The 24294-nt window shown below is 45.5% G+C and overlaps 13 protein-coding genes across 13 annotated transcripts; 6 read left to right on the top strand and 7 right to left on the bottom strand.

The window, feature by feature from the left end:
- The first annotated feature begins 142 nt into the window (after positions 1 to 142).
- On the top strand, positions 143 to 3753 carry CCR75_000372 (uncharacterized protein). The gene is made up of 2 exons (XM_067958480.1): positions 143 to 1620; positions 1689 to 3753. The coding sequence occupies exons 1-2, from the start codon at positions 586 to 588 to the stop codon at positions 1983 to 1985; spliced, it is 1332 nt and encodes a 443-aa protein (XP_067819901.1). The 5' UTR covers positions 143 to 585; the 3' UTR covers positions 1986 to 3753.
- On the bottom strand, positions 2047 to 3759 carry CCR75_000371 (uncharacterized protein; the record flags this gene model as incomplete). Its single annotated transcript, XM_067958479.1, has 1 exon — positions 2047 to 3759. The coding sequence occupies one exon, from the start codon at positions 3757 to 3759 to the stop codon at positions 2047 to 2049; it is 1713 nt and encodes a 570-aa protein (XP_067819898.1).
- A 297-nt stretch (positions 3760 to 4056) lies between these two features.
- CCR75_000368 (uncharacterized protein) lies at positions 4057 to 6900 on the top strand (the record flags this gene model as incomplete). Its single annotated transcript, XM_067958476.1, has 4 exons — positions 4057 to 4118; positions 4186 to 4461; positions 4523 to 4627; positions 4688 to 6900. The coding sequence occupies 4 exons, from the start codon at positions 4057 to 4059 to the stop codon at positions 5517 to 5519; spliced, it is 1275 nt and encodes a 424-aa protein (XP_067819976.1). The 3' UTR covers positions 5520 to 6900.
- Positions 4588 to 4938, bottom strand: CCR75_000370 (uncharacterized protein; the record flags this gene model as incomplete). Its single annotated transcript, XM_067958478.1, has 1 exon — positions 4588 to 4938. The coding sequence occupies one exon, from the start codon at positions 4936 to 4938 to the stop codon at positions 4588 to 4590; it is 351 nt and encodes a 116-aa protein (XP_067819899.1).
- On the bottom strand, positions 5635 to 6825 carry CCR75_000369 (uncharacterized protein; the record flags this gene model as incomplete). The annotated part of the gene is made up of 1 exon (XM_067958477.1): positions 5635 to 6825. One exon carries the CDS (start codon positions 6823 to 6825, stop codon positions 5635 to 5637), a length of 1191 nt encoding a protein of 396 aa, XP_067819977.1.
- A 524-nt stretch (positions 6901 to 7424) lies between the features above and the next one.
- CCR75_000367 (uncharacterized protein) lies at positions 7425 to 9353 on the top strand (the record flags this gene model as incomplete). Its single annotated transcript, XM_067958475.1, has 3 exons — positions 7425 to 7506; positions 7568 to 7779; positions 7850 to 9353. 3 exons carry the CDS (start codon positions 7425 to 7427, stop codon positions 8147 to 8149), a joined length of 594 nt encoding a protein of 197 aa, XP_067819999.1. The 3' UTR covers positions 8150 to 9353.
- CCR75_000366 (uncharacterized protein) lies at positions 8562 to 10208 on the bottom strand (the record flags this gene model as incomplete). The annotated part of the gene is made up of 3 exons (XM_067958474.1): positions 8562 to 9387; positions 9450 to 9605; positions 9661 to 10208. 3 exons carry the CDS (start codon positions 10206 to 10208, stop codon positions 8562 to 8564), a joined length of 1530 nt encoding a protein of 509 aa, XP_067819998.1.
- Positions 10209 to 10946: 738 nt separating this feature from the next.
- On the bottom strand, positions 10947 to 11171 carry CCR75_000365 (uncharacterized protein; the record flags this gene model as incomplete). The annotated part of the gene is made up of 1 exon (XM_067958473.1): positions 10947 to 11171. One exon carries the CDS (start codon positions 11169 to 11171, stop codon positions 10947 to 10949), a length of 225 nt encoding a protein of 74 aa, XP_067820001.1.
- Positions 11172 to 11310: 139 nt separating this feature from the next.
- On the bottom strand, positions 11311 to 13953 carry CCR75_000364 (uncharacterized protein; the record flags this gene model as incomplete). Its single annotated transcript, XM_067958472.1, has 1 exon — positions 11311 to 13953. The coding sequence occupies one exon, from the start codon at positions 13951 to 13953 to the stop codon at positions 11311 to 11313; it is 2643 nt and encodes an 880-aa protein (XP_067820000.1).
- Positions 13954 to 14328: 375 nt separating this feature from the next.
- CCR75_000363 (uncharacterized protein) lies at positions 14329 to 14694 on the top strand (the record flags this gene model as incomplete). The annotated part of the gene is made up of 1 exon (XM_067958471.1): positions 14329 to 14694. One exon carries the CDS (start codon positions 14329 to 14331, stop codon positions 14692 to 14694), a length of 366 nt encoding a protein of 121 aa, XP_067820002.1.
- A 116-nt stretch (positions 14695 to 14810) lies between these two features.
- Positions 14811 to 16632, bottom strand: CCR75_000362 (uncharacterized protein). Its single transcript, XM_067958470.1, is given in 5 exon segments — positions 14811 to 15541; positions 15642 to 15757; positions 15777 to 16165; positions 16231 to 16298; positions 16359 to 16632. The coding sequence occupies 5 exon segments, from the start codon at positions 16584 to 16586 to the stop codon at positions 15038 to 15040; spliced, it is 1305 nt and encodes a 434-aa protein (XP_067819975.1). The 5' UTR covers positions 16587 to 16632; the 3' UTR covers positions 14811 to 15037.
- A 1304-nt stretch (positions 16633 to 17936) lies between these two features.
- CCR75_000361 (uncharacterized protein) lies at positions 17937 to 18764 on the top strand (the record flags this gene model as incomplete). Its single annotated transcript, XM_067958469.1, has 1 exon — positions 17937 to 18764. One exon carries the CDS (start codon positions 17937 to 17939, stop codon positions 18762 to 18764), a length of 828 nt encoding a protein of 275 aa, XP_067820004.1.
- Positions 18765 to 19093: 329 nt separating this feature from the next.
- Positions 19094 to 23821, top strand: CCR75_000360 (uncharacterized protein; the record flags this gene model as incomplete). Its single annotated transcript, XM_067958468.1, has 3 exons — positions 19094 to 21956; positions 22623 to 23062; positions 23576 to 23821. 3 exons carry the CDS (start codon positions 19094 to 19096, stop codon positions 23819 to 23821), a joined length of 3549 nt encoding a protein of 1182 aa, XP_067820003.1.
- Between the last annotated feature and the right edge of the window lie 473 nt (positions 23822 to 24294).

The following is a 24294-nucleotide window of genomic DNA, read 5'->3' on the forward strand; positions in this document are numbered from 1 at the left end:
ACGAAGCGTGTAGTTTTCCAAGTCGGAAGTTTCATCAGAATCGGTACTTCTTAGATTCGCCTCGTGCTTACTTTAATTCTGTTAATGCTGGCAGTCTAAAGCCAAAGCTTATTGGACCTTGGTGATTTAAAAAACCTTGTCGCTCACTTCGAGAGTTACACTACTGATGCTGTTTGGAAATTATTCTTTTTGTTAGTAAAAAATATTTTGTCTTCCTCGATGTCTAAAAATTATTAATTGTTTCCCTTATTGGCTGAATTGCCTCCCCAGAACTTGACTTCTTCGGCAACCGTTGACGTGGCAAATTATTGCTGAAAATGCCAAAGCTCGACTTCTTCCGGTGCGTGAATCTGCTATCTTACAGACCTTCAAACTTTCACCACATCTCTATACAAATAGCTGCTTATTTATCCAATTTTTGTTGTCAAATTTGCTACATTCCGCATTAGACGTGTACCCGAAGATCTCAAGGTTCACACATCCACGGGTCGCTTCTTCTCTCTATTGTCCTTTGCCGCAATTATATTATTATTGCTGAGAAATTGGGATGCCTATCAACATCAAAGAACAAAGACCACTGTCATTATGGACGAACATCAGGAAGACCGACTGCGCGTAAATTTTAACGTCAGTCTTCTTAATGTACCATGCTTTGTGGCCAGCGTGGACCTCGAGGACCACATGGGCCAGCGATTTACAAATCTCACGCGTCACATTCGCCACTTTCAGCTTGCAGTAGACCGCTCGTCTAATCACGTCCAGCGTTTAAATGAGGTCATTATCGACAATCACGAGAAAGGTATTCCAGTCTGGGGAGGTGTTCACCACGATATCGAAGGCACTCACGTTCAGTATTCAACACCGCTAACCTCCAAGACTTTTGACGATTTCTTGGCAAAATACGAGCTCGTGCTTGTAAATTACCATGCTCCTTGGTGTCCCTTTAGCCGCCAGCTTCACCCCGAGTGGGAACGCGCAGCAGCTCAGCTTCCTGACCATCCCGAGTACAGTGAAATGGTACGCATGGCCTCGGTAGATTGTAACGACCCCGAAGCTGTGTGGCTCTGTCGTCGCGCTCACGTCCGTGCATTTCCATCGGTACTTATTTACTTATACGGCAGCACATCCACGCGCTATATGTACAGTGGACCACGCAAAGCCGAACACCTTCTACAGTTTATGGATCTGTTTTTCCGTCGCTTAGAGCCCAATGCCGATTTTGCCGAAGAAGTGAATGTGAATGATAATTTTCTTGGCTTGCCATTTCCATTTCAAGTGAATAAGAAGAATGTGGATGCTATTGACTTTAAGAAGCGTCGGCCGATTACCGAAGAGCAAAACAGTGCTGTTGAAGGATGTGAAATCTCGGGAAGTATTAGCGTTAATCGAGTTCCTGGCGTACTTGCATTCACGGCGCGGTCTGACGAAGTTTCGTTTAATGCACAAGCTATTGATGTCTCTCACGTTGTAAATCACTTTTCCTTTGGTCAAGTCCGGCGCACTGAAAATCTGTTAAGTGGAGGCAGCTATATGCTCGCGGCCCCGTCAAATCGATACCCTTTGGATCAAAGAACCTTCTTGATCAAGACTGAAAACATCACTGTCGAACACTTTATGAATGTAAGTGCAGCTAGCAGGTTTGAACAAGGGTGTTGCGATTAACTCTGTGATTGCTGCATACGATGAAGGTTGTTGGATTTGATAGCCATGACTCCGCTCGACAGACGCACTTACAGATGCGATCGTACGAGTTCTCGGCTACTACGACGGAGTATGAAGACAAGACACCGTCTGCGTTTTTCAGATTTGATATCTCGCCATTAGTTGTGCAGATTTCAAACGGCAGTATCCCGTTTTACCACTTTATCACGCACCTATGTGCAGTCTTTGGAGGTGTCTTTACAATTCTTGGTCTACTCGACTCAGGCGTATTTCTTGCTATGAATTCTATCACAAGAAAGCAGCAGCTTGGCAAGCTCCAATGAAAAAGGTTACGCAAAGTGGACATTAAGCATAAAGTAAAAACAATATCAATCTATCTTGTCTTTAATTATGCTTTCGAGCATCGAGGTACGTCTTGACTGCGTCAAGTTTTCGGAAATGTTGCGTCAGTGTGAAGCCCCACACGTAGATATTCCCAAGGGCACATCCTATTGAAATAAGCATGAGAGGAAGGAACGGGAATCGAGCACCAACCTGCGGAAGGTACGGAAATACAGCTGCAAACAAGGCTAAACCTGTCAGTCCAGTCAAAAATCCCCGCTCAAATAGCGACATGCCTACAGCTGTCACTTTAATATGCCGTTCCTTAAGCGAGTGCTTGAGCAGAGGAACGAGTACGACTTTGGCCAATACCGCATGACAAGCACCCAGCAACACCTTCGTTCCGTGCTCAGCCGGCGTAAATAGCAACGGAAAGAGCGAAATTGTTGCCACGCCAGAAGCAAATCGGTACAATCGCATACTGGCAACACTATCACCTGCCATGAGAGCGAGGGGCAAAGTCACTTGAAGAATTGCTTTCTCGTGTACATGGTAGCCGAGCAGAAATGAACATAGCATACAATAAGCGAGCGCACTGGTAAAGATGGACGGGTCTGGGTACTTCCAAATGCTTCGTAGCACTGGCGTCATCATGGCAAACGTTAAAAAAGCACACACTAGCGGTGATACTGAGGGCAAAACTGCGAACCTCGTCTCCTGCACGAGTCCACTACTCATAAGTGCGACACCCGTCGAAGCAGGAAACCCAAGAATTACGAGCACTTTATCCAGCAACGCATACAGCGCCCATACATTTGGCGCCCAGTACGCATGACAAAGACCTCTTTGCACGGGAAATAGTCGCGATAAGATCTGAATGAAACCAGCAACTGGGTCGTCGTGGTTCCATAGAATACTTCCAAATGCGAATAAAAATATGGCGAGAACCGTTCCACCTACCTTGAAGAAATTTGTCCACGAAAAGACCACGTTCCCATCATGGATAAATTGAATGGTCTCGTGGATGTCCGTGCTTGATATGGATCGTGTCCGTTGCATCTTTTCTTGAGAATCGTCGTTCCTATGAAAAGGCTCGTGTTCAGGTATTTTCTTGACGTAGCAATAGTGTCCCAATAAGTAGATGAAATAAAGAGGAGCTGCGTAGAGATAAATGTGCTTGAACATGAGTAAAATAGCGTACAAAATCGCCCCGTGGAAGTCCTGTTGCAATCGAAATTTTGTGGCAGATAGAATGAGCAGGCCTAGAAGCATTCCGTTATACTGAAAGTGAATATGGTCCACCAAGAGCAATCCTGCATCCAATACGGTAATAAGCATAATTGCTACCCGTTTGGCTGTTGAAAAAGCCCACTCGGTTGTTGTGACGGTAGGCCAGGACGAGCAGAAGGCGTGTAAAGCGTAAAACAGCACGAGATCCGAAGCAATGACGCTCAGCCGTTGAAACAGCAAAATCGATGGCGAAAATACAGGCGTTGCGCTAATTTTAAGCATTGATCTGTCCACTGCAGCCGCCACGAAGCTTAGCACATACTCAAAGTACGCGAAAAAGGGCGGGTAGTCTAATGTCCACTTGCTTGTATTTTCATGGTACCAGAGATGACGTGGCAGCTCATGCGTAAGGCTGAGCCAATTGCGATGAACTTCAAAGTCAGTGCTAGTGTACGATGGAAGAAGTAGCAACTTCAGGCACACAGAAAAGAACAATAAACCCAGAAGAGGGGCATCAAGTTGCCGCTTCTGTGCAGCGCGGTGCATTAATGTCGAAATTTCGTGGCTCCTGGTTTTGCGGAGTTATTCGTTCTTGCAACTTTGATCGATACTAACCCGTGACTTATCATTTGAGTCGTATATACATTTTGTGATTTGTTGTAAGAAAGGTGCAAAATATTTTACATGAATATTTTACGTGTCCAGCCGCGCAACGTAGAGCAAATTTGGAGTCATAATTGAGTGTATTTAATTTACCTCATTTTCAAAGAGGAAATGCTTCAATTACGCATAAATCTCGTTACATTTAGAAGACACGCAATCTAAAACGATCGCAGCTAAAAAATGACGACGGGCGAGTCCCTACTGGCGCAACTCAAATTTCTTTTCGAGCAAGATCCGCTCATGTATGCTGAGCCAAGCCGTAATTCGTCTTTTCTAAACCGTAGATCTTATCGTTTCTGCATTTAATAGTGATGAGGTTGGGCTGCTATTCGACATTAAGCAGTGTGACTTGTCACTTGAAAACGCCTTCTTGCTTGGAAATCACAAGCTTGGAGTCGCATTCGAGGCTGGGACGATTCTTTTTCAAGCTGCACGAACGCAGTTTCACTCTCTAAACGCGCTGTTGCAACAAGAATTGGCAAATAACTCTATGTCAGAAGACAGCGAGCATCATGCTCAGCTGCTACATTGCACACGTGCTATTCTCCTTATCAGTGCTGATTTCTACACAGCTTGGAATACTCGGTGAGGCTTCACTGAATAAGAGTAGAACGTATTACTCTAACGCATTATTTGACGGAGATAGGAAGTCGTTCGTGGCTCGCGGTTGGCTAGACGCGCAGGATGAAGTGCAGTTCACTAATTTAGTGTTCACTCTTCATCCAAAAAGTATTGACACATGGGCTTATCGGTAAGTCGATTCAAAACATCAATAGAATTTTTCTGTGCTCCAATACGAATATTGTTGCAGGCGTTGGCTTGCGGCTCGAATATGTGCGTCTCAATTAAAAGACGACGTGATGATATTTCATAAACAACAGATTGAGGTTTGTGGTCGTTTGGCCGAGCAAAAACCACGTAATTATCATGCGTGGAGTTTTCGGCATTGGATTGTATCTCGACTTTCGCATGAAATGGTTTGCAAGGAGCTTGACGAGATGGAAAACTGGTGTCGAATGCATGTGACTGATCACTCTGGATGGAACCATCGCCAACACACATTAAATAAATTAATCAAGGAATGTCTGGTCTCTAATGAAGAGAATTTGTCGTGGAAGTTAATTCTAGCTGAATACCAGTTCTTATCAGAAATTATGACACTTTACCCGACGTATGAGGCGCTGTGGTGCCATCGACGCTTTATAATGCAGCATTTGCTCGATAAAGTGGCACGAAACAATGACAATTTGAACCTTGCTTATCTTAACGATTCAGTCTCTCGGGTGGCAAAGAATGTATTAGTTGCATCTCGAGATGAAACAATATTAAGTGCATCATGGAGGAAATTTCTTAACGATTGTAGTAATTATACAAGCACCTCAGCAATTTCTACAATAATACACGAAATAGGTATCGCCTGGACATGCAACAACCAATATTCTCGTCGTTATGGAGCTTGGTGCATGATGCGACTTCGCGCATTTTTTCACAGGAAGCAAGAACTTGGAGAAATGACGCTTCAAATACTGCTGATACGTGAGCTTAACTCTTTAGGATCATTTTTCCAAAAAGTATTGATGGAGAAAGATGGCATGCGACAAGATTTGTGGCGAAGCACTTTAAATTGTAACTACATTTGTTGAAAAATTTATTTTACGTTGACGAAGCATAAATTGAGTCTATATTAATACAACGTCCTACTTCATTTTTTTTGATCAAGCCATCAAAATAGATACAAATAGTGTTTAATAAAAGCATCTACTCGTCGTCTCGAACTCCTACGCTTTTCGTCCTTGCAGCAACAAATTGAGCGAGGCCATGAACGATCGTGCCTGGGGAAAAATGATAAAGCAGTTGGAGTTCCCAGGCCATGCCCATGCCATATTGCTCATAAATATCTTTTAGTCTCAAAAAGTCCTCCAATTCCTGATCACATTGTAAATCCTGCCGAATCGCCACACTCTTCCTCGCTTTCGCTGTCTCGCTTAATCCACTCAGCGTGCAATTGATCGTTGGCAACACGATGCACATATTATCGTATCGTTTCAATTTGAGCATTGCCGCAAGGTGTTTCTTTAAATGGCGAATTTTTAGCTTGGCCGACGTGGTAAAGAGCGTACGCTCCAGCTTTGGCACATGTGACTGCTCGCTCTCGTGAAGTAGCACACGAAATGTGACGCGATCGGTTATTGTATCCATTTGTTTCGGCGTAGAGGTAGCAACTTTAAGTCTCTTACGAGGTGAAGTACCTTCCGAGGCTGCAGCAGAAGCATTGTCACTGGGCGAGCCGTCATCAGGGGAGCTGCGCTTGTCCCCAACAGGCGGCGATGCTGTATGTGACGGCGAGGATGGACGTGACGAGGATGCTGAGGTAGTAGATTCCACTGTCTTTCGTCTTTGACGTCGCGTCGCTGCTTGGCTAATCACGCCCATGCGAGTGCCTTCAGTGTACGCATTGTTGAAATGCCTCGAGCGGTTAAGCTGCGCAATGATTTGGTGCTCATTGCGCTCGAATTCAGCCAAATTCGGATGAATTTTGCGTATAAGAGCATCAAAATTCGCGTCGGGTCGCAACGAGCGTTTAGATGGAATGTGAATACGACACGACGGACACTCGCGCTTGCTCTGACGAATGGCCGTGGAGATACATTCACCACAAAAGCGATGAAGACACTCCATTACCACCATTGTTTGCTTGATAATACCGAGACAAATAGGACACGTAAGGTCGGCATTCAGCTGGCGAACGGACAGTGTTTTGGTCGCATTTGGATCTGTCACTGGAGCACGCGGCTGGCGGTAGATTTCAAACAATGTGCAGTCATCCACCAATTCGATCTCCTCGTACTTGGAGCGCTTGCTAATCTGTCCTTTTGGCGTTCGAGCCACTAGATTGTCATAGTCCTCGCGCGTGAATGTGTATGGATTTTGCGGTGGCCCCTGCTCCATCACTGTAATGCGGGCCGAGTCAACAGGAACTGTGACAATTAATGAAAAAGAGCAATAAGCTAATGCATACTCCCGAATTTAGTTTGGTCTTTCCATTAGTAGAAATCTATGCTAATATAAAGATATATAAAGTATCGATCTTGCACGAATGATAGTTGGTATCGACTAGTGTAGAAGGCAACTGCTGTGGGCTGCGTGTAGACTTCATGGACTGTAAAGGGACTGGCAGTCTTAAGCCTCACATCAACTGCAAGGTTGATTTCTGTGGCATCAATCTACTATTTACGGCAATTGTGATCCTCATTTAGTGCGTCGTCTACCTGATAAAGGCATTCATTTGCGGATTCATCAATGCTGTCTATGTCCGCTCCTAAACGAACATCCAGAAAGATTGGTGTGCGATAGATTTGTCGTTACGGGCGGACTCATAAGAAGCACCAACAATAGTTATATATTTACACGAGAATCCTTCCACCTCACTTTGCTTTCTACGTAGAAATATTAAACTCATTTATGAAGGCCACTACATATCTTACACAAAATTCGCTGATCAAAATTGTAACTTTACTTTTCACATTTTATATACTTGGCCAGTAATTATGGCGCCCAACCTTAAGATGCTGGGCGTGACGCTCACGCTAGCAATGATTACTCGCTCTGTGCTAGACACTGAGAGCTCGTGTGCGTTTATTTTGACTGATTCAATTGAAGCGAGATCTTTACTAACAATATATACCGATAGTTCAAACAGGCATCGTTCGAAGTTTGTACGGCCTCTCTCAGCTCTTTTGCTACGCCATGCTGCTATTTCTATACAATAAATCCCAAAACAATACCGAACCAGGCGTGGTGATTGTCAAGGAGGATTTAGGCTTCGGTCAGACCGGAGACCGCGACGAAAAGATTACGGTGGCGGAGCACGATCAGCGGGCAGCTAAGAAGGAGTTACAACGTGTACGACACTTTCGACAACATAACTCTTTAGATTGTGCGTGCCACTGACATCACTTTGTCTTAATTTTAGCATGTGTTAGGGTCGGCAATGACATTGCTCATGCACTGGAAATGGGGCTTTTTCCCGCCACTCGTGATTCAGACGGTGACACAGCCTTTCAATCTACTCAAGGCGCCCATTGTCAAAGTGACTCTATTGGGAGAGCGAGCATGGGGTGAACTGCGACGCCCTTGGATGGACCAAAACGATATGGGCAAGTCAATGAGATCGTGGAATGAAACAATCATGTCGGCAATGGGCGAGGCGCCTGTCAAGGTCAGTAAGAAGGCGAGCAAGAAGGCCGCCAAGCAGCGCAAAAAAAACAAGTAGCTTTTACGAGCAATAGCAGATAGCTTACAACGGCGCCTTCTTGTCGCTACATTAAATCTTCTTCACGGACGGGCTGCTCGCACAGCACCTTTCAAAATGGCTTAAATAGGTCGAATTGATTCAGTAAATAAATCTTTTTAACCTTGGCCTTATGCCATGGGTGATAAACAAGATATTAGGAAAAGTTCAAGACGTGTCAGTCGACGTTGAGGTTTTACTTTAGTGTCGACAACACAATTTGGCATTTGCTTTTTGACATTTTCTCAAATTCAACAGATACCAATTTCACCTGATTGTGCGGAATTCTATCCAAGCTAAATTTGAAAAGTCTCACAAATGTAGAGCGCCCTCCAATAAGAAATGATTCCAGATCCGTTGTCTTTAATTTGTATAATTTTAAAAGTTGCTTTCGTTAAATCAAAAATGGGCTGCTAACGACCGAGAAACCTGTAGCCACACCACCTTCATCAGTACCTGATAACTTTGTGCGAAGGAGATGACCAGCATGCTTGTTCAAAATCTCCTGTCCCTCGCTATCAAACAAGCTCGTAATGAACATGCCAAGTTCGCTAATTGTAGGACCACTGGACGTGAGACTGTTGCGTAAGAGCACAGCAGCATTCTCCTTCGGAAAAATTCGCTCCATTAAAATATACGACTCAAGCTCAGCAGAACTCATTGTTTGAAGAGCCACCGCAACCTCATCCCCGTACAAATTGTTTCCTCCACCCTCTCGCTGGGGTTTCAGCACGTAGGAGCGCGGATTGTCCATGGCCATCTTTTTGACCTTTTCAATCATTAAAGAGTCTCTCTCAAGTCCATAAAGCCCTGCAAATGACGTTTCAAGCTCAATGGCCTCGATCTCTGACATAAATCGACGAAGCACGGCAGGTTGCGCCAGAACCTGTTGCACTTTTTTAGTTCCTGCTAAGTGGTACGCGATCGACGGACACTTGATGGCAAACGAGCGCTCAATAAGCATACGAGCGGCCCATTCATGTTCACGGGGGTAGTCATTGGGCGTGTAAGCCGCACGATAGTACGCCACGGACACTTCACGTTCATCAATCACAAGTGTGTGCTTGCCATCACGCTCTACGAGCTTCCCGCACGCGTTCACTTCAGCTAAGGTACGGCGTAACACGCTAATTCCATACAGCTCCCATAGATTGTACTCGATCCAGCGTTGATCGATGGTGTTCAATTCATTTGGCTGCACGACAAACATGATGATTGCGCTGTTCAATACATAGTAGTGTCAACGACACCGTTTAGTATATCTACTATAAGACTAACCAACCCTTTCACGCCATAGTGATTGTGAGCAGCAGCTAAAGCTTTTGGAAGCTCTGTTATTGCATTGTTTATTGGCAGTCTGTTGCAATACTCGGTCCATGCAATGCCGTAATGCTTCTCCAAAGCCGGAACCTCTTTTCCAAGCCTGCTGAGCAGAAATCTATTGAAGAACAATAATAAGTTGATAGTATACATTATATATAAGCGATTCGAACCTGTGCATGCCCGAGACGAGAGAGCTAATGCTGGCGAACGAGGACGAAATGGTATTGAGCTCTACCTGCAGGAGACGCGGAGAGTCTGTCAGAGTCTCGTGTAGCATATAGTCGGAGCGGTGAATGCCTAAGTAGGTTTTCTGTTGCACGCCTTCTTTTTGAACAAGCTTGGAGAGCTCTAAGAGTCGCGCCGTGAATGCATCCTCAGCCACAACGCTCTCTACGCAGCGGTGAAGCCACTCGACGTCGCGACTCACGCGATCCACTAAGCGTCCATAGATAGGTGATAGTTTAACACCATGTTCAAATTGTGCTTTTGAGAATTGCACAGGCAGCAGAGACAGGGGTATGTGCGTAAAAGCACGCGCAGACTCATTAGGGGAATTGGTGTTGCGACAACCCACGAGCAAACCGTGGGTAGCTGCATACGCGATCGCTTGTTCCTTCATAACTTGTACTTGCGATTCGCTAAGGCCAAGGATAGCGCCGCTTCTCTCTCCTTCTTCTGCATGCGGCGTCGAATTGACTGCAGCTAGGAGATCCGCCATACTGTAGCAACAAGAATTTTCGCCGTTGGGTTTTTCAATCACATAAAATGAAACAACTCAACTACAGTCCTCCCTCTGGTAATTGGTAACCCCTGTATTATCAATTATGAGGAGTTATAGGATATATGATGAAAGGAAGTTATCAGTTCCTTCCAGCTTTATGCCTTTTCCTAAACACAACATCCAAACAATTTAAGATTACGGGGAAGCCAATTGATTAGGTATGAAAAGAGAGCTCAGGCAACTCGATATCAATGCGAGTAAAAAAAATTCGTAAGAAGGGATTAAGTGAACAACCACGAGTCATTTGTTCGAAGCTAGGATGCCGTTGACTTGTAAAAATGAGGTTAACGTGCTAGACACCATACTGCATGTAAATGACATGATCAACGTCAGAGTCGACGGTCAGCATCCACAATAATTTCCAACCCACTCTATCAATAAGTCACAAGCAAATCATATATTCATTTAAGCAACTAGCGGTTTCGACATGAAAGCCGTCCGTATTTCGGAAATATGATTCCAAAAAGCCAATTCTATTCCTGTATACAAAGTAATTGGCACGAGTATACCTGCAATGATTTTCCGCAACAGTCCGGACTTGACTGCGCTATTTTACATCTCCCATCTTTTCACATTGCATCATCCTTCAGTGCGTCATCACTTCTCTTAATCATATACACACAAAGTAACTATTTGGGTCACTACAACAGACAATGCCAGAATGCGACAATTTACTTATCCTACGGGCGGCTTAGCTCGAGACAATAGCTCTTCAAGCTTAGCCAATTTACTAGAATGTAGCAAAATTTGTCGATCCGCTTCCTCGATCTCGGCCACGCATTGCTCAATCTCTGCACGTATCGAAGCAACATCAAATTGATCCTTGGTCATGTCAGAAATCGATACGTCTAGCACATCAGAATCGATCCTCGGTATCGCTGGCCGTAACTCGTCTGCCATTGGAAAATCCTATTACGGTGGCAAAACCAATGACACACAACAGACGATTAGTGCTGGCATTTAGGTCCTGCAATACCAACGCGACAGGTTTATTAGAATTCTCAAAGCAAGATACGCTTGCTGGAGCTTGTTCTACCCATCACCGCTTTGCTGGCACCTGACTCTGAAACGTAAGTGGCAATATGTGCAAATCGACAAATGTACTGACCCCTAAAGTATCAATGGGCTTTGCGCCTTGCTTCTCCAGAGGCTGGCTTTTGTTTCCTAAACCAGTGGATTGATTTCCATCATTTAGGCTCACCTGTACATGAATTCCATCGAGGACACTCTCGACTTCATTTTCCTTTGCAAGTGTTCCGGTCGGTAGCTTTTCAGCGACAACGATAGCAGAAGATCTTACCTCAGGTAATATTGCAGAAGCATTTGGCGGCTTAATAGACACAGTACTCACCTGTTTTCCCAAAGACGAATGATGGAGGGAAGTAGGAGACGACGGCGCTCGACTTGACAAATCACCTGACCATTTTGCAGGTGTATTTTTCAGCGAACGGTTTATTCGCTCTTGCTCGCGTTCAGCAATCTTTCGTCGCATCTCATTAATTTCTTCTTGCAGCCTCGTTGACTGCAAATGGGCATCAGTCTTGCCTTGGCGTGGTGAAAAGTCTTCCGTATTTAGCCATATCACTACTGACTGTGTGCTGGCTGTAAGGGGTCGAAGCTTTGGGCTTGTTTTAGTCCCTTGAGCAAATAAATTTGCGGAATTTGATGCACTGGTTGAAACCTTGTCACTCTTACCATTCTTCAAAATGAATTTTGAGGACTCACAATTCACTACATGACCAGCATTAGCCGATTCATGTCCGTTAGACGGCGTTAACTCGAGCACCTTTTGTGGCGCGCACGAGTTTGACAAATGGACTGGATTTTTTGTAATATCGTTGCCCACGCTATCCCTTGCTTCTTTCGCATCCTTTAGCTTTTTTGCTATGTTGGTCACACTTAAAGGTGATGCCAACACTTGTGAGCCATCCTTTGTATCTGTAATAGTTTGTTTTCGGTATCGAGTCATGGAACGTAAAATCTCAAGGCGGAGCTCATTTTCGCTATTAGGACTCGCATCCTGAACGATTTTTTCATCCATATGCAGTGATCTTGAAGGTGATGATGAAGACGTTAAAGAAGAAGTAGCTCCAATTGGCGCTGCTGTGGATATAGGAGAGTCTTGTATCTTCGTTGCAGTTGTCGACGCCAACAATGGCAAGGAGCGGTCGACCTTACTTCGCAGCGCAGCCGCTCGTAGATCGTCAAGATTTATGACTTCGGTGCTGCTGCTTTTCTCTTTCAAAATAGGCTCGGAGCAAGTGATTTGATTCAGGTAAACAGCGCGAGGTGGAGGAGGGGGTTCGCATAGGGACCGATGCGATAAATAATTGAATTCGTCAAGAGTTGATCTGGACGGGGACATCGGCAATGACCGGTACTGAAATCCTCCCTGCATTACGGGCTCGGAAAATGTCGTTTGAAGGGATTGTTCCCCATTGCCATAGAATATTTCCATACTTCCTTGACGGTTTACACGCAATATCTGACTGTCTTCGTATGACAATTGGGGCGGTGCGAGAGAAGAATGTTCGTGCCGTGGTAAAAGTATTGGTGGTGGATGCAAACCACTAGCTATCGGCAAAGGGGCCGAACGAAGATCATGAAATGTTCGCGGTACAGTCATTGAGGTTTCCCTATAGGTATTTCTCATAGGTGCATGCGAAAATTGCACCGATCGAGGTAAATCTCCGAAGGATCGCTGTCGAGCTCTTCGTTCAAAAGGCAAAGAATTTCCGGTTGAAGCACGCGACATCTGCATCGCCTCAAGCTTACGCTTATTTCTTTTCTTACCACGCTTTTTCGGTTTCTTACTGCGCTGTTGCGGATGTAATGTATTCGTTTCGAACAGGCAATTTTCAACTTGATGTGGCACTAAAGTCTGCATTGCTGGCTTTAAAACCAAGCCTTCTTCGAAAATCTCTCCGTCTTCTAAATTTTCAATTTGAGCGTTCGAATCCGTACAAGATGCCAACATCGTAGAGTCTTGGTTTAATAAATTAGTGCTTGTATTCGCATCAATTTGTGAAGTGTGATCTTTGCTCAGCTCTTGTGTCTTCTGATTGCTAGACCCTTGCACTTGTGCGGGTTCGTTCCCTTCGTTACCTTGCAAGGTAAAATTCTGCTTACAATTGTCATCAACTTCAAAGGCTTTCTGAAGCTGACTTGAACACGAAATATTTCCCACCAGCGACTGTGCTACCAAAGTTAGTTGAGGATCTGATGCAGCCATTGAAGCAGGCATCGACGACGACGACAGCAAAGACACAGTTGGCCAATCCTCGTCCACGTCCGACTCAGCATCGCCCCCCATCGGCAACATCATGGCTGACATCTCTAGCGGCGATTGCACTGCCACTGTGCTCTCATTCCTTGCGTCACCCAAATGAATCTGCTTTGCGTCATCTGAAGCAGGAGATGATACAATAGCAGACATAACATGTTCATCTACCCTCTTGTCGAATCCCATAGACTCGTCCTCATTGTTATCATCAATGCCATCGTCATCATCATCTTCATCATCATCATCGTCATCATCATCGTGACTGTCATCTTCCAGAGTCAAATCGATCACTTGGCCCGGTAAGCTGATATTTTGACGTGGTACTAGTATCGGCTCAGGCTTGAGCACTAATGGCGGTACATCACTATCAGTAGGTAGTTCTGCAATGGATCTTTCCATTCCAAAAGGCGCAGCGCTTTCAAAAGGCGCTAAATGCGTTTTTGGCTTCTTATCTAAAATGCGCAATCTGGCTGGCTCCGAGAATATAATTCTCGCTGTTGGGCCTTTCACTGCGTCTTCCTGCAAGCCGTAGTGTATTGAAGGATATGCAGCTCGTATACACCTAGTTGCAAAATATATATTACCTTTCTTAGGTAGACAGAACGTCAAAGCGCTCCTGTTGCCGCGCACAACGTGTTGACCACGCTTTGTTTTTTCGCTTTCAAAGAAAAGTGTCAAGTTGGTGTGTCTGTACACATCCCGCATTCAGTACCAGGATACCCACAATCGAAAAATCAGTCCTAGCAATAAGTTGAAGTTAAGAATTCCACAGTCATGGCTCCAGTTCCCCACTACGTCAAGGCTGTTGCGCTTAAGAACTCAACCTCGCATCACGTGAAAGTAAAAGCGACTTTCGGCTCGGACGAGTTTGAGGCCGAAGGTAAGGCCAAGATTGAAGAAACACGCGAACTAGCACCTGGGGCGGAGACGATTATTAAGGAGCGTGAGTACGATATGGGCGGATGGAAAGCCACGGCAGCACTCTTCTCTTTAGAAGTGGATCATGCAACGGATGCCGGACTACTGGGCAAGACGTTGTACATGCCAAGTGTCAGCGGAATTGTTAATATGCTCCACGTCGACATTGGCGCGGACCAGAGCGCCAAGAGCTTTAAGGTCGCGGCCGTGTGCGAGGCTTAAGCAGCTTCAGACGCAAGATGCCATGAATGCTTTTTTAATATGTTGACCTGTAAAATATGTCAATGGATTAATGCAGCACCGTCGAATGTATCACCTTTTGCCGATTTGCAAGTAAAAGCAAATCTTTTACGTGTTGAAACAAAAATTTAATACACAAATGCCTTTGACTACCTTGGTGGTGTTGTATAATGTTGTAAGATGGCCTCCATAAATACATATGATCTTTGTTCAAGCTATCGCCATTTACTGGCATGGCATCAGTAAGAAAACTTGACACTCGACAAGATGGGGCTTTCGCCAGCTGGTGATTGCCCCAAACATAAGAGGCTTGGTAACAGTCGGGCTAGTTTTTAATATCTCTTGCACTATGATTGTCCTTCTCTTCGACTAGTGCGTTAGAAAAATATGCGCTGCTAGCAACAGAATGTGGTGAGGGTGTTTCTGGAGAGTAAGGCGCTGCCAGGTAATTCGCGTCTCCGCTTTCGGATCTTGGTGTGTAGACAACAGTATTTGCGACCCCATTGATCTGCATCGACCTCGGTCCAGAGAGATCGACGTGAAGAGCGAATCCCCGTTTCGAGCCGCTAATGCTTCTTCCGTTGCGATACGAGCTGTTGCTGCGCAAACTACTATGACGCTCGATAATTTCACCGCTCCGATTACTTAACACCTCCAAGCTTTCGTCGACTTCTGCTTCAATAGCAGCTAATACCTCTTCTTCATTGCGTATGCTTTCAGCAGATAAACGCGAATTAATAGTCTGGTTTGCACTACGCTTCGACTTGTCCGATTCGGGATCGCTAGTTAGTTTACCCCCGCAGCAACGTTTCCACCATGGCACCTGAACCTAAGGAACGAAAAAGCCGCCGATTAAAAACGGTGAAAAGAGTGCTCCCTGACGCTCAGTTTGTCCTCTAGACGTCAAGGCGGCTGATAATGAAACATACATTATTTTGACGGTCTTGAGCGGTCTTTCGCTTGCGCTGACGGACAATATAATCGTAGGTCGTCATATTCTCAAAACCTAAGTTTATCTTAAGTTCGCGCTTCGACAAATAAAAAACTATTTGATATGTACGTACACAAGTGAAAGTGAAAAAGAGTGAGCTGAACCATCATAAACAGCCACGGAGAAAGGAAAGCCAGCAGCACGATATGTAGAATTCGTAGTGTCTGCAGGGAAATACGGTACTGTTCATTCTCGCAAAGTCCCGTGAAATTATTTTTCGCTGTGGTACATCCGTAGCTTGTGGCTGAGTGTCTCTTCATGTCGTTTTCACCTGTGTACAGGTCGATAACGATATAAACACCCACGGCAATCTGCACTGCGAGAAATAGCGATGCACCCACTACGGAGCCCAAAAAATAGCGATAATTCTTTTTGCCGACGCAATTATTTAACCATTTGCAATGGTGGTCGAACACATCGACGCACTTGTCGCACAAGCGACAATGTCGACTTTGGTCGTTCCTAAAGCAAGCAACAATAAGTCTATATTAGCCCCGTATCGCGCACACGAGGCTCGTACCACGCACACATATTTCATGCAAACATTGCAGTAGACTCTATTATCTGGGCGCGAGTCTCTATTTCCAATAAAAGTCTAAGGCAGTGAAACATCATCATTGACTCATACTTTGTCTATTTCGCTATTCGATCTTACCGACGGTCTCATAATGCAGTCATCAGACGGGTCCGTCCCTGTGCAGTACGCTACGGATACCACCGTAAATAAACAGACGGCTGCGTATACGATGCTGAGCACGATAGCTGGCGCTTTCTCCAGAATGGGTGTGTAGAACGCAAAGAAGAGCGCTACAGCGGCCGGAAATACCACCCACGTAGCCAGCTGTAGGACGTGAAATGGCTTCTCCCATCCATCCTTGCGCATACTAGGCGCTTCTAGACTTCTTCAGGCGTCTAAAGGTTGTACAAGCTGTCGCCGGAACGCGCTGTCTATCAGTTAAAGCTGACCGTAAAATTAAGAAAAGTCGGAGTTAAAAAATATTCGCCGCAGGTTGGAAATTTTACTCCAAACAAAGACCGTCAATTGTAGGATACTGTCAAAGTTGATATACCGTTGGTTTCAAACGAGCCGTTGCGTTAGCGCCTGTTTAAGATCCATCACTGCGAAGCCATTAAAAACCGCAACAGGACTGGGTCTATTGTGTTGATAAAAAGAATGTGTGCTGTGATTTTCTTTGGCGCACATTCGATGGATGAACCAGCGATAACAAATGCCAAAGCCTGGATCACGACGACGAGTTCATACAACGACGAAGAGTTCTTGACGATAACATGGAGAAAATAATTCAAAGGTTTTGACAAGGCGAAGAGAATGCAGCCGTGTAGCTATGATTTGTTAGCCTGATCTTACTAGTCGTTCTAGCACGAATTTAAATTCGACAAGGCGATTGCCGAGATGCAGTATTATTTACTCAACCCCGAATTCGTCAATATATGCCGAGCAAATTTTTGTTGTCGCAATTGCGATTTAAAATGTCACTCATGACGTATTGCATCATCATGGAAGCCTCACGTGGTTGAATTTAGTTATTTAACAAGCTTTAATTTCACTAGCCAACGCGGAAATTTTTAGCACTCCACCGACCGCATAAATGCGTCTAGAATGTTAGGATGCGAAAAAGGTCTGACGTAGTCTTTGCATAAATGTTTAATTTTTTTGAGCCTTTTTATGAAGCTATCTGCGCGAAGTCTTTAGCAAAACATTGATTGCTGCTTTCTACAATGAGGAACTTAATTTTCAGCGAATACGCAGCTGATACGTTGTGAACCCATTCGCCTGATGCTTTACAAAAAAGGAACTGCTACAAAAATATTAATCTGGATTATAAAAGTTTGACATATTGATCACTTGCTTAAAATGTGAAAAGGCAAATTATAGCCAATAAAATTATGTACAGCTGTGGATAGAAAGAAATGCGACACCTCTTCTAGAACTTACATAAGGACAATGGTCCACGTTACACGGAACCACCAGCCATACCAGGCAAAAAAAAGCAATAGCTGATTTTGCTTTCCATTTCTTAGGTTTTAAGAACATCAATTAGTAAGGTTTTCAAATTAGCTGTCTCCACTTAGGTGCATGTCGGTAAATTCAGGATTCTAATTAGGTCAAGGGTTTGTGAAGAATTCAGCGAAAAATTCAAGTAACTCGAATGTTGATTGATCATCGCTCGATATCGCGTGATACCATTATTCTAACGTATTACGGTCGACCATGTACGCCCCAGTGGACGTAGAGATACGGCACCATTCGCCCCCCGACATTGTCAAGTCTTACAGGCAACAGCTGATGCGCTCATTGTTGGCGCTGGCTGTTGTTGTCGTGGGTCTGACGGCCGGTGTTCTGCTCTTTCGCTTCGTTCGAAGCGATAACTTTGATACCGTAGTCCAATGGCTTAAGTCCCACGAAGCACTAGGCTCTGTTCTCTACGTCTGTAGCTTCACGTGCTCCGTCGTATTATGTTTCCCATCCACTGCCTTTGAGCTCCTTGCTGGCTACGTTTTTGGCCTGTGGCTTGGTCTACTACTTGCCACCACGGGAAAACTCCTGGGCTCTGTGCTCTCTTACGTCATCGGTCGTTACTTATGCCGACAACGTGTACATACCTACATGGCGCGTGGCCACCCGGCTCTACAAGGACTTCAAAACTTGTTGCGCAAGCGTCAAATTCTGGTCGTATTTCTGACGCGCATAGCACTATTTCCTATTGCAATAAAGAATTACGGACTCAGCGTGCTGGACGTATGTTTTCCAGTGTTCTTTACAGCCGCGCTGCTCACTGGCATTCCATTTTCCTTCATTTGGGTCTATTCAGGCCATGCTGTCGAGAATTTGGCCGCCCTGCTGGTCCAACCTACTACATCTGGTCAGAGCACCGAAATCGTTTTGCTTCTTCTGGGAGCAGGCAGTGCTTTGCTGCTGCTGCTCATAGTGGGTTTGTACTCTCGTAAGTATGTACAGGACCTGGCAAACGAGGAGAAGGACGCCGACATGACGGTAGTCGACAAACCCAAGGGCCAGGAAGAACTTACGGATGTTTAAGAACGTTATTACTAATATTGTGTTCATTACTACGTGAGAAGAGTAATAATACTACATTGAGGATATTAGTCATGGCTGGTGTCATCAATGGAGAGATGTATTTATTTATCCTACTCTTTCTGAGGGAATGGTTGACTTTATGTAAACGTTCGACGCAATTTATAGAAGCAAAAAAATTGCTTAAACTGTTGCTGTTTCTTCCCGATTCGGGGAAGCCGAGGTATATCAAGTTGTTGCTATGTTTTCATTTTTTTTTATTTGCCTGCGTGTCAGCATATAACGTCCTTCTTTGGTCTTGCGTGTCAATTTTCATTTTGCAAGCGACGATCATGGCAAGGGCTCGACAAAGCGATCGCAAGATTAAGCGAAAGCCAAACAGCTCTCACAAGTTCACGCCACTTTCAGCGAAAGACTTTAGCTCATCTGTCTCAAGTGTTTCGAGTGAACCGACACCCATTCTTGATATGCTTGTCCATAGTTATCGGAAACAAGGTCTGCATCGTCATTTTCACGCTCGTAGCTCCCGACAACGTGAAATTTCGACAAGAAGTGGCCCTCGAGACTCGCTTTTCACACCTCGCCGTCCAGTTGGTGCTGTTCCAGAACTTTTTGTTACGTTTCGCCATGTCTCACTGGCACTGGATGTCCCTACACCCTCTGCTTTAGCAGCGGCAGCATCGAATCAAACAAATCGCGAAACTTTGGCTTCGAATCAGCTTTCAGCTATTAAAAACTCCGTGCAAAGCGCTTTCGCAGTCCTCACATTGTCAAAAACCGTAACGCATCGTCAGATATTGAAGAATGTAACTGGAGCTTTCATACCAGGCTCTATGACTATAATCCTTGGACGCTCGGGATCTGGAAAATCAATGCTTCTTAAACTTCTTAGCGGACGACTCAATGTTTCAAAAGATAATGTGACTTTGGATGGAGAAGTCTCGTACAGCGGGCTTTCTCGAAAGGATTTAAAGACGCAATTGCCACAGTGTATAGCGTACGTTCCACAGCAAGATTTGCATCTTTCTGGGATGACTGTAAAAGAAACGCTCGACTTTGCATTCGAATGCTGTGCTATTAACGCCGATGCAAGTGTGGTCAATACCGTGTGCAAGGCACGAGCGTCCGAATATTTATCCACGCGCCCGATGATGAATCTCACGGGGGAGCGAGATCCAGTGACTGTGATTCGAGAACTTGGATTGACACGCTGTCAGGAAACCATTGTAGGTGATGAACGGATACGTGGAGTCTCTGGAGGAGAGAAGAAACGATTAACAGCTGGAGAGATGGCATTTGGTTTGCATGCAGTCTCGATGATGGACGAGATTACGACGGGACTCGATAGTTCATCGGCTTACGATATTGTTAATGCTCAGCGCCGTTTAGCCAGACAACAGCGGCAGACGGTAGTGATTTCGCTGCAGCAGCCCACGCCTGAAATATGGGCACTCTTTGATAATGTGTTACTATTAGCGGAAGGTGAAGTGCTATATCATGGCCCTCGAGACCACGTACAGGCATATTTTGAAGCATTAGGCTTTGTTTGTCCTCCGAAGCGTGACCTGGCCGACTTTTTGTGCGACTTAGCGTCGCCTCAGCAGATTCAGTACGAGCAACTGCATGCGCCGCTTCCTGGAAGACGCCGACATCCTCGTAATGCCAATGAGTTTGCTGATTTATGGATGATGTCGCCTGTATACGAAGCCATGGTGGAGGAGTTGGATTGTGTCGACAATGACACGGAAGCATACAGCCAGCGCCATTGCAAATACGAAGACAAACGACTGTATTTGGATCAGCAAACATTGCTACAAGTGCCGGCATTCCGGCAGAGCTTTCTACATAGCACGTGGACAGTTATCAAGCGACAGATGCGCCTTTTTGGACGGAACAAGGTCTTTATTGTAAGTCGATTGGTGCAGGACCTACTTGTCGGTATCATGGTGGGATCAGTGTACTACGGCATGGATCTCGCAGACGTCCAAGTAGTATCGGGCGTCGTCTTTTCCTGCACGCTATTTCTTGGACTCGGTCAGTCTGCGACACTATCTACCTTCTTTGATGCACGTCAAGTCTTTTACAAACACCGCGGTGCGAACTTTTACCGCTCTTCTAGCTACGTCTTTGCAACGTGCTTGAGTCAAGTACCTCTTGCGATTACTGAAGCCTTGATATTCGGCTCACTAGTCTACTGGTTGGGTGGACTTGTTAATAGTCTGGAGCAATTCGTGGTGTTTGTGCTTTATATGTTCTTGACAGTGATTGTTTTTGTGGGCGAGTACTTTTTTCTATCGTGTGCGTGTGCAACGCTACCCGTGGCTCAAGTAATTTCCACGTTCGCATTGCTATTCTACATCCTTTTTGCGGGGTTTGCAGTCTCTCGGGAACAACTACCGTTGGCCCTGCGATGGATCTATTGGTGCAATCCTTTAGCATGGACAACTCGTGGCATCTTAGTGAGTCAGTATCGCAGCAATATATTGGACGTCTGCGAGTATGGTGGAATTGACTATTGTAGAATGTTTAATGGTAAGACTTTAGGGATATACTCTCTGGGGTTGTATGACGTTCCTGACAATCCCAAGTGGGTAATACTTGGTATCCTATTTCTTACGATCTCGCTCGTCGTCATTAACTTATTATCGTACTCGATGCTGGAATACTATCGTCATGAATCTACCTTAGTACTTCCACTTACGTCGCTGTCAGAGACGATCCTCGCAAGACAATCGTACGCCATGTTGTCGACACCCCGTGGCGATGCCGACGAATTCCATGAGATTGACATGACGGAGATTCAAGCTCGCAACGAATTGTTGGTCCGAGATGTAAACAAAGACATTAGCGACTCTTTTTTCGCGTCGCAAGGAGTTCCAACGGACCCGAAAGACGTGTTTATGCGCTTGGCCACTCAATGGAATGTGCCGCCTGTGACGCTCGCTTTTCATGATCTTCGATACACCATTGCAGTGCCTGCAGTGGATTGTGAGGGACAACATGGCATCGAAGGAGCCTCAGATCGTCCAGTGGGTTTTGGCTCATGTAGCAAAGCAGGCGAGAGCAAGAAGACGGAATCTCGAGAATTACTGAAGGGTGTCACGGGTTATGCATTGCCTGGTACGATGACCGCACTAATGGGCTCTACTGGAGCTGGGAAAACTACACTCATGGACGTGCTTGCAGGCCGCAAAAGTACAAGGAGAGGCAATTCGATGACGAATGAACAGAATGTACCGATCCTTCGAGGCCAAGTGTTGCTGAATGGCTTTGAGGCGACCGAGCTTGCGATTCGTCGATGCACAGGATATTGTGAGCAGACGGATGTACACTCGGAAGCGTCGACATTCCGGGAGGCTTTGCAGTTTTCAGCATATCTTCGTCAAGACAAACGATTAGCTCCTGACCGGGTAGAAGCGATTGTCGATGAATGTCTGAATCTGTTGGATCTTGAAGCCATAGCTCATCAACTCATTCGTGGCAGCTCCAGTGAACAACTCAAGCGATTAACGTTAGGAGTCGAACTCGTGGCTCAGCCAAGTTTGCTGTTTCTTGATGAACCTACGAGCGGTCTAGATGCTCCCGCAGCAAAGAAACTTATGGATGGTGTACGCAAAGTAGCAGACTCGGGATGCACAGTCATTTGTACGATTCATCAGCCATCAGCGGACGTCTTTCTACTCTTTGATATGCTTTTACTCCTACAGCGTGGCGGCGAGACTGTGTACTTTGGCGAAGTCGGACTGAATGGTGAGATACTTGTGAATTATTTTCAAGGATTGGGTCTTCCACGCAGTGCCCCGACCTTTAAGCGTGGAGACAATCCTGCCTCATGGATCTTAAATGTCATTGGTGCTGGAGTCGAGACAATAAAGCCGCAGTCGTCAGTACCGATGAAAAGCAAGCCAACTGAATCTACAGCAACGACAATTCCTCATCACCAGCAATTGGATGCTTCGACAACTTCTTCCGCAAGCTTGGAGCACGTGCGCCAGGAACCACTAGACTTTGTGACAGCGTACAAGGCAGGTCGCTTAAAGCAACGTCTGGATGCCAAACGAGCTGCTCCTGGAGTATTCATGCCATCGGACCGGTTGCGCCCTGTAGCGTTTAACCAGCGTCAAGCTGCAAGCAACGGGCAGCAGCTTTCGATGCTCGTGCGGAGGTTCGTACGGCTCTATTGGCGCACACCAGACTACTCGACCAATCGGATAGTGATGGCATTGACACTGGGCTTAATCTTTGGACTCGTTTACTCGGGTAGCAACGATTTTACTACGTATCAAGGCGCTAACGGCGCAGTCGGCTTAATTTTCTTCTCGACGTGCTTCTTAGGGGTTGGAGCCTTCGTAAACATATTGCCACTTGCCTTTAACGAGCGTGGGCCATTCTATCGTGAACGCGCTTCCGAAACGTACAAGGCATTGTGGTATTTCGTAGCGTCTTCTGTCGTGGAAATCCCATATGCCGCTATCACGTCAATGGTATTCTTGAGCGTATTCTACCCGTTGGCAGGATTCTCCGTTTATAGTGATTTTGCTCAAGTTGTTGAGTATTGGCTTATCCTTTCGTTGCACATTCTTTTCCAGACATACTTTGGGCAATTCTTTATCTTCGCTATGCCCAGCATCGAGCTTGCGGCTGTGTTTGGGGCGCTCTTTGACTCGATTTTTCTCATGTTTATGGGCTACAATCCGCCGGCATCAAGCATTCCGGATGGATACAAGTGGTTGTATCAGCTCGTGCCACATCGCTATACGTTCCAAAGCCTTACGGCGCTCGTGCTGGGAGATTGTCCGCTTGATCAACTGCAGCTAATTGCAGAAGCTGTAGCCACTAATACCACCATCAATGTATCGGGCTGGCCGTTGGGCTGCCAGCCACTTACAGACGCACCCCCGACGCTGGCAAACATTACGCTAAAAACATACATCGAACACGTTTTTGGCGCAAGTCGTGATGACACAGCTGGCTCAATTGGTGTCGTCGTGGGGCTTCTTTTGATTATGCGTCTCGCCACGCTCGTTGTTATGCGTTTAGTCAATCTTCAGAAACGATGAAGGTAATTTGCGTGGGTCGAAATGATGCGTTCCATACACGGAATGGTTCTGTGTAAGATGCTTTTTTTGTGAATGCACCAAGATGAAAAGCGTATTTTAATTTGAAAAATGGAATGCACGTGTGATTCGCCGTTCGCTTTTTGTAAATCGCTGCCGTCCTGATTAATAAATATATATTTTAGAAAAGAAAAACAAAAACTGCCTTTCGATTGCAGGGACTAGTCAACTTAATGTAAATTTAATGTGGAGGATTTTCTAAAGCCCTGATGGCTAGTGTCATAGACCAGTTTCTGGTCCATGAGATCGCCAAGCAAGCGCGAACGGTCTTTTCACTCAGCGCTTGCAATCTGCTAATAGCTCGCTGCTTGCTGCCGGTGATACGTAACGTGAAAGCTCGTGGCTCTTCCACTCGACGCGTGTCACGGGTGTCGCGTGGGAGATGAATTCGGTTGGGCACGATTTGAATTCGATAC

The sequence above is a fragment of the Bremia lactucae genome, linkage group LG4, assembly GCF_004359215.1.
Source record: "Bremia lactucae strain SF5 linkage group LG4, whole genome shotgun sequence".
Taxonomy (NCBI): Eukaryota; Oomycota; class Peronosporomycetes; order Peronosporales; family Peronosporaceae; genus Bremia; species Bremia lactucae.